The sequence below is a fragment of the Convolutriloba macropyga genome, chromosome 6, assembly GCF_964194025.1.
Source record: "Convolutriloba macropyga chromosome 6, txConMacr16.3, whole genome shotgun sequence".
In the NCBI taxonomy this organism is placed as follows: Eukaryota; Metazoa; Xenacoelomorpha; order Acoela; family Convolutidae; genus Convolutriloba; species Convolutriloba macropyga.
Genome location: NC_134473.1, coordinates 51,335,862 through 51,357,049, shown reverse-complemented (window position 1 = coordinate 51,357,049; position 21,188 = coordinate 51,335,862). Strand labels below are relative to the sequence as shown.

General features: G+C 35.0%; 1 protein-coding gene across 6 annotated transcripts in view; it reads left to right on the top strand.

The window, feature by feature from the left end:
* Positions 1-18,869: 18,869 nt before the first annotated feature.
* The window catches only part of LOC142341739 (prominin-1-A-like), a 105,833-nt gene continuing 103,514 nt past the window's right edge, over positions 18,870-21,188 (top strand). For 4 of the 6 annotated variants that reach the window (XR_012759125.1, XM_075392912.1, XM_075392915.1 and 1 more), the window contains exon 1: positions 19,329-20,330. Coding sequence is in view for 5 of the 6 variants with exons in the window: in XM_075392912.1 (XP_075249027.1) it covers positions 20,039-20,330 (292 nt within the window). In the remaining variant the exon portion in view is untranslated. Of the gene's footprint in view, positions 19,243-19,328; positions 20,331-21,188 lie in introns of those variants that run through there. The other 2 variants (XM_075392913.1, XM_075392914.1) reach the window with 2 other exon arrangements.

The window sequence follows — 21,188 nt, the reverse complement described above, 5'->3', positions numbered from 1 at the left end:
TATTCGGAGCTTTAAAAATGATATCCCACATGTTCGTGACTTTTTGGGGATTTACGACCTTTTGGGACCATTTTGGGTCGATTTATAGTGTTTTTGGTGATTTTTGGTGGTTTTCGTGATTTTTGGATATAGCCACAGGATTTGGGTCGAAGTGCACTTTTGGTGTGCACTTTTGTTATGGGCGGAGATATGTGCACTTTTGGAAGTGCACTTTTGTTATCTGACCCCCAAGTGCACTTTTGGTATGCCAGTTTACAAAAGTGCACCGGAGTTAGGGCCCTAACATTAACCCTAACCATAACCCTAACCTTAGCCCAGAAGTCTTAATTAGAAGTTGTAATAAATGTAATTATGTAAAACCACTAACTGATTTCGATGAGAGTAAGTATACATGTAGAAGTTGTACTTCAGCTAAAGTTAATTGTCCATATTGTACTTCTGTTGTGAGATATGATGGGATACGGGCACATGTAAAGAAACAACATCCAGATGTAGAATTAACTAGAGGATTTAGTAGAAGCTTATTAGATAAAAGACAAAATCCTAGAGCTGTAAGTCCTTTAGTTATTGTCCAAACAGAGGATCTGCGAAGCAGTCTCTTTGATAGTTGTTCATGTAAATACTATAATTTTGTATCATTTCTTATTAATAATGGAATAAATATAGAAAAAGTAAAAGAAAATAAAAATTTATTGAAGAGTATAGATAATTTGAAAAAGTATAAAAAAATTTAAAAAAATATCAAAAAAGAGGGAATCACTCTTAAGAGCGAAAAAGAGCAATTTTTCTTCTGGGGGATCACTCCGAATAAGAGTGAATCGCTCTTAAAGAGTGAAATGTAAATTTTGCTCTGATTTTTTGAGTTTTTGTTTTATTTTTTTTGGAAGATTATACTAAAGCTATATATGAAGGTAAAAGTAAATATGTAACTAATTATACTATTGATAGCAATAGACATCATTTAGAAACTAAGGAACAATATAAAATAGCTATTGATACATTTGATGATAAAGGTATTAGAGATAATATTGGTAAATTTAGGTTTTACAATTAATATTATCAAATTTGGTTTAAAAAAAATATATATTTTTTATTTAAATAGAAAAATGGAAATACAGTTGAAAACAAGAAAATATAGTAATTTTCATATATATGGGTATATGGCTCGGCTCCATGATGCGGACGTCACCATATACACAATACTAAAGACATACAGGTCCCTCAATAACAGACTTGTTTGTCTTAATGAAAAACCATTCGTCCCCTATAGACCGGCTCGAACACCATAGTCCAAGTTTAGGACAACAAAAGAAAGCCAAAGTTCGGTTCATCTTAATTCAAATGGACGCAGAGCAAAGCCTTCTTATAGCACTCTAGAAAAATTAATCTTAGATAATTTAATCTTAATTTACTAGAGCTCTTTTCAGGTAAATGCATTTTCAGGTAGACTTGAGTGTACAGATACCCGAGACGCTCCTGAAACGAAGTTCACGTTAATAGTTTTTGACATGGTCGGTTTTAGGTGTAGTCCAAGAAGAAACAGCTGCTTTAATCTCGCAGAAGATAAACATCTAGGAGAAATAAAAAATGGAAAAGTTGCTTCGCGAAAACTGACCATAAAACCAAACTAAGGGTTTTTTCTGAATTCATTTGTTCATAACACATGGCTCATGCCCAGACGCTGTTTCTCAGTTTTTGATCATAAATGCACCTTACAAAACCACATGTAACTATTAAAGATACATGGCCAAATGACGTCATAGAAAAACGTTGTCAGACTTTTATTAACCTTGCATCTATAAAGAAAACTTTCTGAGTAATTCTGTTCAGCCATGAACATGTAATCTAAATCAGAGTGCGTGTAAATTAACAGAAGTGACTTGAAACTTGAATATTCAAAATCGCTGAACAAACTTAAAAGTTAACAAAAGTCCGCACAAATTTCTACGAACTAAATCTTACGGGCTTTATGTCGACATTATTTATGTCTCGGTTGAGGAGTACAAATTGGTCGAAATATGAGGGCTGAAATGTTTAATGCCGGGCCCAAGACACAACTTAGTAAGTTTTTGCCCGACACGCTTTTGGGGAAATTATATTTAAACCGAATCCTGTTGGTCGACTTCTGTTTACGAGTTAAAATAAACAGACAACTTAAATTGTTGATTCAGAGCTGTTATTGATATTTACTCAATTTTGATGAGATTGAAAGCAACCTTTTGGTAATGGGGTCAAGCAATCAACAAATAATCAAACAAATGCATGGAAACAAATTAGGTTCTTCGACCTTTCGACTAAATTACCAAATATTCTGGGTAATTTCGGCGGCCTAGGGCAAACAAGCTCAAATTTACCTAAAAGCTCAAGAGACTTTTAGTACTGCACCATTTTAAAAGCAAAAGACATTAAACAATCTTAATTCAGGGAGCAGAAACTATTTGTATTTCTGACAATTCGCGTCGAAATTATTTCGTTTAAATTTTATATCTACCGAAATCTTCAGCAAAGAACATTTTGCCGTACGTTTTGGGTTCCGTAAGGCGGCATGTAGTTAAATAAGAAGCTTACTTCCTAAATTTAGATCGGATTTATAACTTTCCTACGCGTAAAATAAAGTATTGGAAAGTGGTGGTTGTTTGCTAGTCCGTCTGTTAAATTTGAACGTTTGAGGGGTGCGTTGAACAGCATGTGACAAAGTTTGTTTGAAGAACAACCGTAAAGGTAAGAATCAATCATAATTCCGTGGCATATTTGATCATTTTATTAATACAGAACGCGAAATTTGAAGTTTAACTCACAAAGAAGTTGAGACGAACTGGTAAATATATTCTACATTTGAGATTATCGTGTCGCTGAACATACAGTGAATTTCGGTTAGTTTTCAATCAACATTGCAATCCAGGGATTAAGGATTGGATTGATTTTGGCCTTTCTGGAACGGGAAAAACTGTAAGTTAATTAGTTCAATTTATAAAAATTTTGTTATTTTGAGGATTTTGAAATTGGGAAACCTCCAATTGCACACAGCTTGCATTAATTTAAAGTCCCTTTAATTGGATGTCAGAGAGCGTAAACGACGATCTTATAACGATCTTATAAGAGTTAAATTCAAGAAGCTCCTCTCAATTTGAACTAAATTTCTTCCCTCAACTAGTGACTGAAAGCACAATTGGGTTGTTTCTTCGAAAGATCACTTGACAACCCAATTTTTAGCATGAGCAAGTTAGACGCGGTAGCAGTAGACGTCGAAGCAAGAGTTCAACTTACTTTTGCGCTCAGCTTCTACCTTTTTTGAGTACTCTGAGCCATATATTAAGATTTTTGTTCGTGTTAACTAACTATTTAAGCCCTCACTGTTATGACCTGCCGTGGCAGAAATACCTAAATCGACAAAAATACATTCAACCTAATTCGTTTGACTCATAGGTTTTCTTTGTTAGAATAAAAAATTCGCACAATGATTGTGGCCTTAACTATAAAAACTATGTTTCCCTTACAGGGAAGAGAGCAAAGGTACCACCGAAAACTTTTAGTATCATTGAGTGTCAAAGTTGCATTACAAACCATCTACGGCAAAAAAATATTCTCCACCAAACCCATGCCCTCAGAAAAAAATCTATCATCTAAGTATCCAAGCCAATTATCTGCTTCCCAACGACGACGACAACCACACCACAAAACCCCCACTAAACTTCCCTCTAGCAAAATTACCACCGCCACGACCAACACCATTACGTGGCCGATGTCCGAAAAATCGAGTGTACATACTCGATCTTGTCAGGCTTCTTCACCGCAAAAGGTTTAAGATTAGCGTTGTAACCGTTTGTGGAAATGACCGACACTAGATTAACTTAGTTCCTATTTGCTTAAAATTACCCCTTTCGCACGGATTCAGTCTTCAATTACTGAAATGAAAAAAAAAGCTTGTTTGGTGATCAATTTCATAAATGATTTCCCTATTCATACTGAGTGTCGATTATGAAAACAATTAGTGTATTTGAAATTACCCAAAAGTACTGTTCAAAAGAACAATAAAGATTTTGAAATTGGTCTCAAGTTGGTACTAATGAAATTCGGCCGAAAAGGCTTTATTCTAATTATATGCTCAAAATGGTTTTGTGTCCACAAAAGCAAATTTTATTGAAATTTGTCATTTTGGACATCGACCACGTAATAACCAGCGTCACCACAACAAGCACCATCATCACCACCACAAGCACCAACAAACAAATATTCCCCCGGCAAAATTACCACTAAGATCAGTCTACTCATCAATAATGAAAACTGAGTAAAACTGACTTTTGATTGAATTCTGCAGTACAATCGCAACATTTTCTTCCAAGTCCAATCCGTTTTGTACATTTGTCCCATCTCATCTCTTGTTTATTCGCTGCTGGTTGCACAATAATTTTGCAGAAGGCTTTGAGTTGATTCTATTGACACTTTTTTTTCTTTTTTTTTCAGCTGAAGCAATAAAATAAGGCACTAAAAGAATTTAAAATTTTCTCGATGATTCATGTCTATTTTTGATCTATGGACACTGAGAGTTTTAGAGCTAACGGTTTTTTTCATCTCAATTTTCAGAAGCTAATTTTTGAATTGTGCAAATATTGATTGATGACAAAAATGACGAGTCTAGACGCCCTGTCGATGCCAACTCACTCACTTCAAGCTTATCCGACTATCTGCAATTTAACAATAGTCGTCTTCTGAAATTTAACAGTAGTGATCTTTGTCATTATTCAAGGTGAAAAGTTATTTCGAGACAATTTGATTCAATATTGGTTGTACTCCATCATTACAAGACCTATAGTCCAGTAAACCCAACAAACACAAACCGTCTTAGTTATACCGCAGACAATGGTCTATACTCCGAAACCACAAAACTTGCACCTCTCATTTACAACAATCCCCAATCATTTACAAAACATACCCTGTTTTCCAGATCTAGTCACGATGGTCAAAGAACAACAGCAATAATCAGCAGTGAGGAAGTAGTTTGCGTCGGTGAAAAGAAGAGTATATCTTTGAATTTTTTGCATGAAAGTGTATGCAAAAACAAATTGCTTCCTGTCATGTTCTGAATCTTTCTGCGCTTGTAACAATAGTGGGGATGGTTTTTGAAACCTGGAGTTTTGAAGCACTGTATAAAGACAAACAATTGAAGATTCTCATTCTGAAAATCGTGAAATAAAAGGGCGCCCTGTACCCGAATTCGCCATTTTCTATTGAGATTTCTTTCGGTTTCAAATTCACAATTACCACTGACGACAGATTTAAAAAATCCTAATAATAGATTCTCCCACAGAAAAAAAATGAAAATCTTTACATTGTTTCACTTAACGGTTTGAATTATAGACTTTTCCTTGAGCAACTCCCTTCTGAAACTATTTCCAGCAATACAGGACATCTACTCCACGACGTCCACATTCCAATTACGAACTTAATGAGTTCTTTCTGCTCACAATTTTTTGCCGCCAAAACCACTACAACTGACTGAATTACAGCGCAAAGCCTCCTTTTCCCTAAATAGTCTAGATTGTCACGAGCAAAATTGAATAATTAGTAGAGACGAAGTATTCTGTTTATTAAAAAACTTACACTATAACTTTACTATAACTTTTCGTGATCGTTTATGAGAAATGTAACTTGCTTGTTGTCATGTTCTGACTCACTTGAATGTCATGATCTGACTCAATCAACTTTTAAAAATTGTTTTATTAAATTTTTTTTGGTATCATTTTAAATGTATGGATGGTTTTGTGTTTTGAAGCATTTTATCCACTTGACAATCGACTACTCTCAATTTTCCAGAGGGCAAGAATATTCTTATGTTTTATTTTCTTTGCCTTTTTGGTAGCAAAAATAAGATAAATTTCATAGCTTATGATCACATCTGAAGACATAACGGCAGATTCCTAACCTTAGGTTGCCCCACATTGCAAAGTTTTGATTAATTTCATTGCTTAATTCATTGCTTAATTTCAACGTTTTCCGCCTAAAACATTTAAAATCATATTCTTTTAGTAGATCTTATATCAGGAGAGAAACGTTATGAGAGCTGTTATTTGCTAATTTTTTTTATTTAGTAGTGATGCTTTTACTTATGCAAAATGAAAAACTTTTTTGAGACATTTCGATTCCAAATGTTTTGTATTCTATCATAAAAAACGCGTACTCCAGGCAAAACAATATACAAACACAAACCCCCTTCCTTCCTTCCGTTGAAAATTGTCTATACTTCATGCCACAACACCTGACCCCCTTAATTACAGGAGCCCTAATTTAATCACATTATATAGCCCCTCTGTCCAGATCTGGATGGCATTGGTCACAAAACAGCTGTGATGTGATGATGCGTAGGTAAACAGTCATTTGAACAAGAAAAAATAGAATTGTATGTTTCAATTTTTTTACTGTAATTTGGTTGCCTTCATAAGCTGACTCTCATTTGGTATATCTGTATTTTGTGATAGTTTTGATATGATAAAGCAAATGATGATATTCGAAGTGTTTATTACGGAAAACTTTTCTTCTGTCCGGAACTGCATAAAAGATCTCAATGTTTTTGTGTTTTTATATATTCTATTGTACAGATAATTGACGATTGTTCTGATTATCTTGAAATAAAGTAACTTCTTATAACCGAACAAATTTTTTGCTGTTTTTCTTTTGGTGTGATTTGTTTCCAATTTCATAATGACGACTGAAGACAAAAAAATCCGAATGTTACCTTGACCAAAATTTGTAAACTATTAGTCTGTTAGTCTTACCATTTGAATTTTTGAATAATTAAAGGGCTATTAATCCGATAACCAACCATGCAGAAGAGGGCTACAACCTTAAGAGAGCGCTTTAATTTTGACTTTTTTCATACCTATAACATTGTCAAGTTTCTGATATGTCCAAAAAGTTCTAAACTTTCGTAGCGTTCACTGTGGAAAAATCTTGTTTTTTGGGGAAGCTTTTAGACGTATGTTTTGATTGGAGATTCTCATTAGTGTCATAATTTTGGTATTCATGAAACAGAAAGCGTACTATGCCTTGAGTTTTTGCCTTTTTCTGACAAAAACTTTAAAGTGCTTAAACTCATAATTACGTCGGCCAACAAAATTGAATTATTTCAACTGTTAGCTTGCCTGCCGACAATTTTTTAAAAGAATATTTAGACTTAAAAGATTGAATATTTAGAATTATTTTAAGTAGATTTGATTGCTCACAGGCAAACATTTGTAAAATTTTAGTCTGTTTCCACTTACACATTGAAATATCAAAAAAATTTTGAGGAGCTTTCACACTAATACACTCAAGATTAGAGGGCAACAACATTAAAAGAGCGTTTTAATTCAGATTTTCATTTTTTGTTTGTTTAGCTATGTACTTGTTTTATGTGTAAACAGTTCTGAATTTTCGATGTGGTGAGTGTGTAAAAACTTTTGGTTTTTGAATAATTTTTCAATTGGATGTTTTGTTTTCTGACACAATCTATCCTGCAAACAATTGGAGACTTTTATTGGTACTCACAAAACAAAAAACGTCATATATCTTGACTTTTTCCCTTTCTCTCGGGAATAGGGAACAAGGTTTCTGAGCCCTGAATTACGTTTGATGAAAAAGTTACATAATCCTAATATGTTTCACTGAAGTGGTTTGAAAAATCAAATAACCATTGAGCAGCTTTCCGAAATGCCCAGCAGGAGAAGGCAGCGACAGAGAGCGTTTACTTGCCAAGTTGAAAAGTCATAGCGGGACGACTGGATTTTAATAAGTATTTCAATCGTTACAAGATCCCCTGTCAATGAGTTCCACAAACCAATCAAGAACTGAATTTGTTTTTTCCAGCCATAGAAATTCTGCGATCAGCACCACTACACCCGACTCTTCCAATTAAAACAGTCTTTTTTGTTCTACATCACATGCGCGCCTTTTGCGTCTCTACTCCATTGTCACAAAATTGTAAAAATGAGTAGTGTGGCAGTAGTGTATATCGGAGAAAAGTAAACTTATATAGTTCATCTGATTTCGCAGGAATTTCTCTGGGATGTAAGTTGTTTTTCGTGATGTTCTCAATGTTTCTCTCTATACCTAGAACTGTGCGACGGTTTCGATATCTTAAAGCAATTCATAATCTTCAACGTGTTGAATGTGGAATGACTTTCTATTCGGGAATGATGAGATATTTGGATAATTTTGGGCTTTGAAATATTCCATCTAACAAGCGAATAACGACAACCAGTTTATTGTTTTTGTAGTCTGTGTTTGTTATTTGTTTTTTTTTAAAGTTTGTTCAGCATTACAAAATTAAAAAACGAATAAATCGAGAGCAGCTATTCCTACTAATAAACCCAGCAGAAAATGTCGACAATATTATGAAGCTGCTTACTTTCCAATGTATTGTTAATTGTCATGCCTGTCTTTTTTCAACATGAAAAGCTAATTTTGAGATGTTTGCAGTTTAATGAGTACTTACTCTCAGAGTTACGGGACCCCACTCCTGGATTTCAACAGCCAAATTAAGAACAGAGCTTGGGTTTTCGCACACATAACCGTTTTTCCTCCAACACCATTAAAACTAACTACTGCATTTACAAGAGCCTCCTATCGCCACCACCACTTATCCTTTTTTTCCTATTCTGGTTTCAATGGTCACAAAACACCCGTAGTAAGGAGTAGTGAGGATACCTTATTCATTGGGAAAAAATGTGTATACCAAATGTATTTCGCTTATCGTCATAACCTGACACTTATTTTTACTACTACAATTTTGTGGCGGTTTTGATATGTTAAGATAATCACACAAGTTGTTGAATTTATAGGAAGCCTGGTTTTGCATATTTGTCTGAACACGTTTAACAGGTATTTCTGATAATGTATGCAATATAATGTTGAATTTGACCGTGCTTCTTTTTGCGGGAAATTTTTTTGGTGTTATCAGAATATGAGCTCTTTTAGTCAAGCAGGTTTTCATGTACACCTTGCGTGGCCTGGAAATTCTTCATCATTTGCAAGCTGAAACAAATACTGGCTAGTGACGAAACTTAGGATGATCAGGATTCCACTGTTTCTATTTATGATTTTCCCCCAAATATTGCAAGAACCCTGATGATATCCATGCTTTTCTGGAAAACCGTCGTTTCAAATTGAACGTCTCTATTCATAATCCAGTAACTTGGTGCCCGGAAGCTATCGACGTAGCTCATTTTGATTTGTTTAGATTTGATGGAGCTCGATAGTCGTTATGTTAAATTTGTGATTTAGCACAGGTGGAGTACTAAGAAACTCCTATGATAGACACCGGCTTCGGTCACGAGTTTTAACTTTTGATTAAATTTTTCACACCGATCAAAAATAGTCAAATACATATTATCATATAATACTTGATGGTTTAATTGGGGCGCTATTAATGCAATTAGATAGAGGTGAATTAATATTTTGAGTGTCATTAGGAATGAAGATCGGATTGTAAGGGCACATCGGATTATCAGTGTCAAGAATATCTCGAGATTCATGGTGCCTTTGTCAAATAGAGTTATTGGATCAGAAATGCAAAGATCCGAAACAACTCAGCTCATGGTTTTCGAATATAAAACTGTATATGCAGCATTTATGTTAACATTTTTTATGAAAAAGAAAAATAATTGAACTTCCCTAATTTCCTATGGAGAAAAGGTTAATTCCTCGGCCTGTCAAACTCAAGGAAGAGGTAATGACATGTTGGCGTCTTCTTCCCTCCAATTGAGACGCGGTCATTCGATATCAGTAGAAGGATAGGAGGTTCTACCTGTTTAGGCCGATGTTGATATTAGCCGAAATTGCTATCAGCAGAAAAAAAAGAGTAGAGTTTTCTTGTTATTCTGCAATTTATTGAATACAATGATCTAGTTATCCGTCAATTAAATCTGTTTTTTTGTTTCCAATGCTTTTTACCCTAGACCAACCAATCCCCCCTCCCCCTAGAAAAAAATATTTGAGAGTGCGAATGAATTTCGCCGGTTGAACGACATCGTTTTTTCTAACTGTTTTGTTAAAAAGCAATTTACTGTTTTTTTTTTCACTAAATGGCTAAATTTTATTCAAATGTCTATCCAATTTCCTTTTTCTTTAAACTGCGGGTGGTATAATTTCTCGGCGTTCAGCTTTTCCAGCAGTTTTCCATTGAAATTTGATGCCGCGTTTCTCTTTTGATCATTTTCCCACAATTTGAAGCACGAAATGTGCATCCTGCTTTTGAGACGAACGCCTAGATTAATCAATTCCCTCCCTCCTTTCTAGTTCAGAATTTTCACACGTTCTTTTTCCCTCATCAGCATGAAAAACTTTCTCGCTTTTTCCCAACACCCCCGCATGGAAAACTTTTCCCGGTTTTTCCTTCATCCGCTCTGCGCTTCTTCACCAAAGCATGGTAAAGTTTTCCCAGTTTTCCTATCCATCGCTCTATTTTTTGTGGTTATGATGTAAGTTTATAAAACAATCTAAAAGAATTTTTTATTTAATCAGAAATTGAGTTAGAGGGAATAGAGAGTTCAATTCCCCGCGGCGCCATGCTGATGCGTGCTGTCAACAAAAATAAGGGAAAAATGGAAAACGTATGCAAGTTTTTTTTAATATACGTTCGAAATAAGCTTCACATAGCCGATAGTTTACTTGAAAGAAAATCACGTATCATTTTTTAGTTAGGGTATGGTCATACAGAGCCTAACATTAATTTTTGTCATATTTTAAAGTATTGGTGCATAATTTTCAGTTGGATTTGAATTTTCTAGGTGGCTCAAAATTGAATGAGCGAGAGAAACAAATTGATACATAAAAATGCAAAAAATATTAAAATACTGCTTTTTATATCTGCATATTTGCTATTTTAAAGTTCAGGTCTCATATTGTATCCACGCCTTTAAAAAATCCAGCTACAATAAAAACTTATTTTTGTGTTAAATAAACATACCAACAAAGTTCCAACACAATGTTTGATGTTACAATTACATTGTAGTAAACTTATCAATATCTGGCGCCAAAATCGAGCCAAGCTTGCATATATTAAAAATAAAAATACATATTTTGGTGTTTTGAGCATTTTCCGCCTGCATTCATATTGCATTCCTACCATTTTCCTTATTCCCTCAATTTTGTAAATGTAGGATGTAAAATAAGACCAGGGGATTATCTATTTGACTGATCGAGCGAACAAAAGTAATCTTTTTGCTTGATTAAGCTCCGCTTTTCTACAAGTACGCTTTTTGTACCTACAGACGGATTTTGGTTCGCTCCTTTCAGCTATTTCCAAGGCTCTTCCAAAATAACGCGAGATTAGGAGTATTTTTATACAAAATATACGGCGCGCTTTATTTATTCACCCACAGCCTGGAAAAGGAGACAAAGGTTAGAAATCGACAGCTTTTGATAATATAGGAAGTATTTGCGAAAAACATTATCTACATGAAGCCATTTAATAAAGCAGAAGCAACTGATACACAAACTGCAAATTAGTATTTTTAAAACTGTTTATTTTTTAAGACTGATAAAATTTTTACTTGCGATAAAAATACAGTTCCAAATTTAATATCATGGTTTTTTTTCAGAGCTCAACTACATCAATGCTCCGATAGTGAATACCCCTTTTTTGGTGTTCTTGCTGGTCATAACCCTCTCACAGCTTTGTTGAGAAAAAAATAATCTCGCGTTCCGGTTGTCTACTCCCATTGCGTACAACTTGTTCCGAATAGTGTATAGTTTTGTGTTGAGAAGAAAAATTTATCAGTACAAAAATACTCAATACAGTCTTGGGAATATATACAAATATTCCCAAGACTGTTCCCGGTGCTCTATTCTTGAAAAGTCAAAAGAAACGTTCTGGTTGCTATTATTAATAACATCTAATAACATTGAACGTGGACCAAAAATATTGACTATACAAATTTGCTGATTGAAACTGGCAACCTTTCTGCTAGGAAGCAGCAATTTTTGGTCCAAACTCTGCCAAAGAAATGTTTTGAAGAAATTCTTTTTGCCTTGAAAATAGAAATTAGCAATTATACAACACAAAAATAGTATTTCCAGAACTAAAAAAATTCCTGGATATTGCGTTTTTTGACCGTGGCAAGGAACAGCGTTTTCTTGAAGAACCAAAAGTGCAGCCATGATTTTTCATCTCATTGTAATCAGGGATTGCAAGTATTTGTGTTGTGATCAAAGTGAGAATTGGGCGCGTAGACAGGGAAACCCAAACTCTAGTGATTGCTTTCAAACAGGGGAAACTTTCTTTATCCCTTGGTAACCTTGCTGGGTGCGCAAGTTCATGGATGTCTTTTTATCGTAAAAACGCTCAAAGTTAAATATTGAATGTTGAATATTTTGCATCTGTTCTCTCCCATAACGTTAATACACAAAAGTGCAGGTTTATGTAAATTGACTTCGAGGCAAGTCCTCATTCCAAACTGGTTCTTTTTATCAAAAATTAGCTATCAAGCTCCTAATTGACTCTCAAACAGTAACTGTCCGGCCATCCTCTATCTTTTCCGAAATGACTGAAATCAATGCGCTACAGCATGCTCCCGAACTATCAAGTGCGACAAGACATACTCGATACAGCACTACTTTCAGTTTTTTGTTTAAGCGATCAATTAACTCTCAATTCCCCAATAGTTCTGTTTTTAAAACGAGGTTTCTTATTAATGGGCAATTTGAAAGAATGTGTAATTCAGAAAAACCACCAAAAGAGAACCAATCCTGCAATCCTTCATTTTAGTCATTCTACTGTCAAAGAATTTAACAAACGTCATTACTCTTAAAAAATCAACTCTCTCACTCTATCCAACGTCAAAGTACAAACAATATTTCTATTTCTGACTGCACAACCCGAATTTGGACGCAAATACCAATATAGTCAAACATAACAAATAAAACTGAAATTTTCTTTCTGCTTTCTCATGTTTTCCTATTTTGACGAACATCTAATCTGCATCAATCACATCCAGCGCTACTTCACTGAAAATTCCTCAAGATTAGATTTGAAAAGAGGTTCGAAAAAATTAGTCCTCTCCTAAGGAAATCAGTCTCCTCATCTGGTTTGCAACGAGTGTAGAAACAACTTTTCAAACTCTTCGCGACGTTAACACTGTACCACTTGTTCCCATTATCAGGGTTTTACTCATAACGAAGTTTGAAAAATTAGTCACCTTTCCTTTTTATCCCACATAAAACGCCATCAAGACTGGGAACATTTTTTGTGTAACGCTTGCTCATGCGTTCCTCACAAATGCCCTTTTTGCCTTAGAAAGGTCAACCCCATTATTTGGATTGACAGTTTCTAAAAAAAGAATTTTTAATTTGTCCCGTTCAATGTTCTGCTTTTCTTTTCCCTGTTGACTTCTATTGCCCTTCCCATTGAAGTTTTTCGCTGCTTCTGCTGTGATCTGCCAGCAAATTTCAGGGAAACATAACAAAAAACATTTCCATCTTCGCGGGTCGTCGCCCGGAGCGATGCGACGATGTTCGAGACCCGATTATATTAAGTTAATCTGATACAACTCATGCCTGCTTCTGCCTCCAAAACTGACTTTCTCGTGTAAGTAAGTCAATCCCATCAAAGATAATGCAAACTGTTTCCCAATCTCAGTTCAGTTTTTTCCAGTTTTTGCTTTCATTTTTTTTAACTTTTATATCTTGTTTCCAACCCGGGGAGCTTCGCAAACTTAACACTACACATAAAGTTTGATTGTTCTCCTGTCCTTTCAGAATATGTGATAATTGGTACGTTCGAATTAAGTTTTTCAGGGTACAGTTTAGAGTATGTTTGTTTTCAATTCAGAAAACTAAAACGTTTTATAGTAAATGAGTTCACATACGATGTCCAGAAGAAGTCATGATGGCATCCAGTTGCCAAAATGATTGTACGATTCTTTAACAAATTGGCTCGTTTACCTCGCTCTGTTAGTTTACAAGCCACGAGCCATCACTTTTGTCTACGTTGTCATAACAATCACCGACAAGATTAACATCAATAACAGCAGCTGCAACAGCAATCCCAACAACAGCAACAACAACGAGTTCAACCCATACAAAAAGACATTTTTCAATTCAAAAGAGAAAAAAGCTCTTGGTGATGGCTTACCGAAAAGTCACAGCTATTAAAGAAAGCGTCCCCACAATTCTCCGTGCGTCCCCACTGACGTGTTACCTCTAAATCCATTTTTTTTGAATTCTCAGGTTATATGTATGTCAAGTTCGGTATCGACCTATTTAAGCAAACAAATCCATGAAGTCTTCAATTCTGAAAGTTCGTTCCACATCGAATACCCTACTGCATTTCCAAATATTGATGAAAACTAAACAGAAGGGATATCCAGCTGTGAGCACAATCTTTTCATGATGACTTTTTGTCACTTTCTTACTTCAGGAAACAATTTCTCGTGTCAAAGAATGAACTGATGGACCTTCAGCAAAGGTTGAGTCAGCCATAAATTTTGGCTTAAACAATTCGAGATAGCCGAAAAAAATTAAGTTGACAACTTATGATCTCGTCCCAGACACTTATTATCAGAAAGTAATTGAACTAATGTCTGAACTGAATAAAACTGTTAGAAATGTTAAAAAAGATCAAGGCTTAATTTTACGACAACTATTTTTTTCGCAAAAATTGTTGCTGCACTTAAAACAAAATTTCAGTTGCTCTTCAGTCTTTTGCTCTGAATATTCATATACTTTTTTTGAGTTCCAAAGCCAAAGGTTCGTTCTGGTTCCACCAGTTATGGTTATTTTAAATATTCGTTTCTTTTTTTTCCTTTTTTTAACAAAAATTGAACTGATGATCATGGTTTTATAGTGATCAATGCAGTATATTCAAAGTGGAGTGTTCTATTTCAATGCGACTTTTCAACATGTAGTACGGTTCATCTGTTGTCATAAAAATGTTACGAGCTCATTATATCCCTCATCATCCGTCTGTTTATCTGAAGCTTGATATTTCGTGTTTCTTTAAAATTTATTAAACATAGCGTTTTGTTTCTTATTTTTTAACCAGTTAGTAGTGCTAATTGGATAATTGCTGGGCAGTTACTTATGCTACAGAAGCATTACAATTGTTGACCTGTCGACTAATTGATACCTAGTGAACAGTTTATACCTAGTCTAAACTGACGGGAATATACAAAAATGCGGCGTGCTGCTTATAACTGGTAAGAGCAAAAGACTACATTAATCATAGGCCTTGTTGCTGCGTATAATTTTATATACGCAGACTAAGTTTTTTCGGCAGATTCATGCCCGCGATAAAAATGCGGACTAAGTTAAAGATACCAAAGCTATCGCGGCCACTGTTCGCAGTAGCAACTCTGAAGCAAAGCGATGACTAAAAGACGAATATTAGTCGACTCCACGAATGACTTAGGAATTGATTCGAAGCCAGTCATAAGCCTCGTGATTAACATTCATGTTGACTAAATTTTTAAACACGTACAGGCATATAGGTTGCTAGCTAAAGGAAATGAGAAACTGTTTCAAGCAAGCCCGAGTCAGACCGTTTGCTTTTTCCAACAGTTTTTGCTCTGATCGTCAAAATTCTCTCTGATCGCTAAGTTTTTGCTCTGATCGCTAAGCGGGAGTCATTTCAACAGTGGCAACCTAAGTCTTCTTTTCCAAACTCAAGAGAAAAACCTTCCCTTCAGCATCATCCAGCAGTAAGATGGAAATTGTGAATATTAAAATCTAGAACCCCCGCCGTATTTTTATCATGGAGTAGACCAATCAATTGTGCTTTTTTAAGTCGTTTTTTTATACAATTTTTGTATCTAACCATTTCATTTATCTTAGATAGTTAATAATAATAAATAGAAAGCATTTAACGAGTACTAATGAGACTTATTTCACACTTTAATAAGGTCGCTTGGTTGATGTCCTCTTTAACTCTAGTATGGTAAATAATATCTAGCGCATAAAATCTCCATCGGGTTAAAAGTGGAAACTTTTTCTGCTGCCTTTGTTCCCAAAATCGGCATTTAGTCCTTGCGTATTAGGGCCTCAGATCTATGAGTAGCTGTACATTTTACGAGGCATGTAACAATAGTTTTTCTTTTAATTTTGGGCAACCGTGCAGCATTAAATATAGCGAATATTTTGTTGTTCAAAAGTTTTGCATAACAAAAGCCGGAGCGGATACATTTCAGTTCATCAGAAGTTATCACTTGGATACATTTACAACCGTAACTAAAATTTAGTTGGAACTGTATTGGTTGGAACTCCGTATTGTATGCCTTTTGGACTACTTTATCTGGAAATATTTTGTCTGCAAGAATTTGTTATTTTGGACTATTTTGTCTGGACTACTCTGTCTAGTTTTGTAAGTACGGTCATTCAGCAATTATTCGGATCAACGATACATACTTCGGATAAATAATACGTTGTGAACAGCAATGTGTACTATTTTTGACTTTATTTACTCAAACTGAAAGCGATTTTGTATAACGCAGATCGGTTGACGCACTAAGTGGTCCCTAGTGCGGGGAGGGGTGATAAAATGACGGAGCAGTCGCATACTCTCGAGACAGATTGTTTATTGACAAAAGGTTTGTTGTCTAGACAGAATTCGTTCATACTGCGCCGCTCGCTGTTTATAACTTTATAAATTTGCCTGAGTAAATTAATTTCACGTTCAATTCTTAGTCCTTACAAAGTTTTTATCACGTATAATTTTGGTGATAGTTCGATTTGGATAAAAAACTTTTAATTAATTTTTGCGGGTTTACAATTGAATTTGTTTTTAAATTTTTCGAGCATTTTGCCTCCAAAAAGACAATTCATAAGTTAATTCGTATCTTTTTTGACAATTTCGGCAGGAACATTAGCATCGTATTAACATTCCTCTTAAACCCGCACTCTCGAATGGAGTTCATTAGGCTTGCATGTTTTGAGTGTTCCATTTAACTTCTAACTTTGAGAACAAAAGCTAGTGTGCTCTTGTGGTCATACTCAAAAACGAGCAAAGCGTTTTCAATTTTCAGTTCAGTTATTAATGCTAGATTCGTTCTGTTCGGCTCCAAAATTGAGAAAAATTGATTGATACTTGAAAATTATCTTTCAATCACCTCATTATTTTGAAGCACCCAAGCGTACCAAACGCAAAAATTTCAACTAAAATTTATACGCACGCACACGATTCATTCAAACTAAAGCCGCACCTTTCGTGGCTAATTAAAATTTTAATTTCTTGTCTTTGTAACCAAAATCACAAGATTAAAAATCATTTTTGTGAACGGTAAACTTTTTGTGAAGTTAAAAAGCAAGCTGCTTGCTCTTTACACAACAGTGCATTGCATGCTAGAATATAATCTGTCTCGAGAATTTATATCGTTACAGGCGTTGGTGAATTTATTTTCGGTTATAAAAGCATTACAGTAAATTTTCAGTTCTTATACGTTATAGTGTTTTTAAAGCGCTCTGTGGGTTGCTAGTTGTTATAAAAAATGCGGGCTTTTGAAGGATATATTGGCGGGATTTTGTGGAGAACAGTCGAATGAAAAGCGGTCAGTTAAGAAATTGGTATCATACAAGCGTGAAAAACCAAGCAGCCAATATCTTTTCACACTTATTTCCTGCTTGCCAATGGTCGAACAATTCGGTGGCGGTCACGGAAGCCGATAGACAAGCAAGCCGAATTTTGGAAAATGCGACAAGTTAGCCGAAAGCTTCAAGAGATAGTATATAAATTGCATTAAAAGTTTCGTTGGTGTTCTGGGAATTGCAAATACTATTAGCAGTCTTGATGCAACAACTGTCAACAAATTATTTCTGATAGAAAGCAATTTTAGGCTTGCTTTCATTTCGGCTTACTTTTCCTTCGGCTTACTTTGTGTTTATCAGGCAAATTAATAGTGGCTTAACTGTACATCATAGCAGACGTCTCAGTCGACCTTAAAAATGTTTTGGAAGTTTGATTGAGCAATTAATTCTATTTAATGTTATTGAATTGTTTGCACTATAGTTTTTGTCTAAGAAATTTAATTATGAAATTGAATTTCATGTGTATCGATTTGCGCTAAATATTTCAATAAATACCGAATAGCGAATGGATTAACAAATTAGGCTTAATGAACACTCGGCCTGATTTCATTAACTCTTGCATGAGAACACGATTTCAAATGGCCGCCGTTCGAAAATTGTCAATGAAATATATTTTTCTATTTCAACTCTCACAAAAAGCAGGCTGATGGAACAACCCTACCCACAAATAATTTTTACAACTAGCGAAGTAGCACTCCATGCGAAATAAACCGCTTGAAAATCGATAGTCGAGGGAACTAAATTTTCATTCCCAACAGAATTTTGTGCCAACTAGCTAGTGGTACATTGGTGTAAGAATTTATAGCGGGCGCTCGATATTTTTTTACACGCCGCTACAAAAATAGCTGCTTATTTTAACAAAGAACCGCTAGAAATTTGTGCAGCAAATGCTTTCTCGTTGGTATATATTATACAGCGCTAACTGTATGTAGTATTTATTAAGTATGAGCTTACAAACTATTTTGAGTAAAATATAGGAAAAGGAATGAGATAACTATTTCGGGGGGTACATATATACTATATACATGCGAGGGCAGAAATTTTACTTGTGGGAATACATTTGGTGTTTTTACAATTCAGGGCGCTTAACTTGAATATTCTATATAGCGTGTTAGTGTGAATAGCTATTCCGTGCCTCCCATTTCAAGTCTAAAAAGCATTCCTACAAAACTCACAATGCATGCAAGGTACGAATTGCGCCTATGTTCATTTACACAATGCTACATAGCAAATAGGTCCGTGTAGCTTGAAAAACCCGGCCGCGTATTTTTTATGCTCTCCACTGAATGGAAATTAGTTACTTTCGATTTTTTTTACAAAAAGCGGAACGAAAAAAGCGCCACGCGCGCGCGATCATATCTGTTTTTTGTATTTCTCAACTTACGGCCAGCTATAATACCTTTTTTGCAAAGTGGTTATTTGCACAAAGTGTAGAATAAGGCGCAGAGCGTTCAAATTATTTATTTATGCTAAACAGAGCGAGAGCCTTTGCTATAGTAAAACATAAAGCATATATCTAACACCACAAAAAACGCTTTTACGCGCGTATGTGTGTGTATAAGGCTATACGTACTTATTACCGTTTATTCTTTATTCCTTATAGTTTTATTTTATCCCAAGCGTATTTCACGGCCTTTTCCTGGTGAAATTGGAGGCTTCTTGTTTACTCAAAAGCAGTTTTGTGTTTTAGACGTTCGCGCACACATACACACTCACGCACACGTGCACACACGTATACATACACTAATAGGTATATCTTAACGTGACTGTTGGCAGAAAACAGCGCCTATGAAAGTAAGATAGACGGCAAGGAAATCAGCAGTTATAGTTGGAAAATAGCTCCAGAAATCTAATCAGCACAATCAGAAGGGAAACAGTTTAATGCTGGAAAAGTGGGGAATAAATGAAAACATTGAGTTAAAAAACTGAAGAAACAAAAAAACGGTTAGGATATTTTAGAGGAAATATCATTTAGCCTTTGCAAAGCACACAGTTGCAGGTGTACGTGTATGTGTGTATGTATATGGTAATGCACATTCAGTTTATGGATTATATTTTAAATTAGCGCAAATTCACAAAATTTACCTTTCAATTTTACTACACTTTTAGGGAGCTCTCTTCTTTTCATTTTTTCATTTACCAGTTATTTCAAACGATCTTTGATCTCCTTATTTAAACCTTATTTCAAACGTATTGAGATTTTCAGTTGCTTTTCATTCCAACGTGTTGAACTAAAAGTGAACAGAAATGATGCAAAAAATTAGGAAAAAAGCAGGAATAAATCTGAGCAGAAATCGCTCTTATGAAACATTGAAATCGAGGGGGTCTTGATTACATAATTTGCTGTCCGATTTTTGGTTTTATTTTCAATAAACATTTTTCTCTCAATTATTTAACGCTTATCGATTAATTATTAACTGTTTACTTTTGTTATTTCATTGTTTTGAATTGAAAAATCATCATTGGCTACTTACACTAGTTAAAAATTATGTATCGATCAATTAGTTCAAGCATTTTTACCTTTATTACCATTTATGGTATTATCTACTTGGCCTCGGCTCAGGATTCGTCAGCGAAAAGTGGTGATGCAACAAGTAAGAATTACGTAATCAGCGCTGATGGTGAGAACATTACATTCACTCCGTTCGCGGAAGATGATTACATAACTAAATCTCCCGAGGAGAAGTGCTTCCTGCTTCGTTATATCGATGACGCAATCTATGAGATGCTGCAGTATGTGAACTTCAAAAAGGACCCGCCTTATGGAAAAGATATCTACGGTGAGTCCACATGTGATAACAAACTGAAAAAGTTATTTTGAACTTTACGCTCTAAATTGTACTGGTATGGGATCAAATAAAAAAAGGTGCAGGAACTGACAAATTTTCCGGGAAAAACTGGCACATAGGATCAAATCGCAATATAAGTGATTTTTAGTGTAAAATCACACGCATCTGTCAAGTTGGCCTTCACGAGTTTTCACCCTAGTCTAGGCCAAAAGTTTATCTTGTAAGATCTTGCAAAATTCTTGCAAAAAAGTTTATTTTGCAAGATCTTGTAAGAAAAAGTTTGTCTTGCAAGATTCTTGCAAATACACAACCTGAAAACGACTAGGGCACGTGATTTACTCGAGTTTTTGAGTAATTTCTCATGTAAAGGAAAACGATTTTTCGTGTGAGAGCTCACATGGCCGTTCGGCGTTTTGCACATGAAACTATAATACTTCACGCGCAAAATCATGAAAATGTAAACGATTTACTTGTCCGCCCAATAAAATTTTACTAAGGGAAGCTGCAATACTTGAAGCACGATAGATTGGGGTCACAAAGTTGATCTCGAGTGACGTTCATGGTTTCTAGTTTCAAACTATACGAAGCTTTCGTAACATTTTTTATAATTTTCTTTTCATGTGCTTTCACGAAAAAAACTATGAAAGCAAGATGTTCACCGATGTTCTTATTAAAACCATTTTTTAAAATCATACGCTTGACCGCAAGAAGACTTCTCTAATCAATAAGAACGTAAGAAAAATTATCTTGTGTATAAAATCACACGAGATAACTCTCAATGGAATTCTCAGTTAATTTTTCTTAAGCGGAAAGTGTATTTATTTACCTCCACCACCTGAAATTCACCTG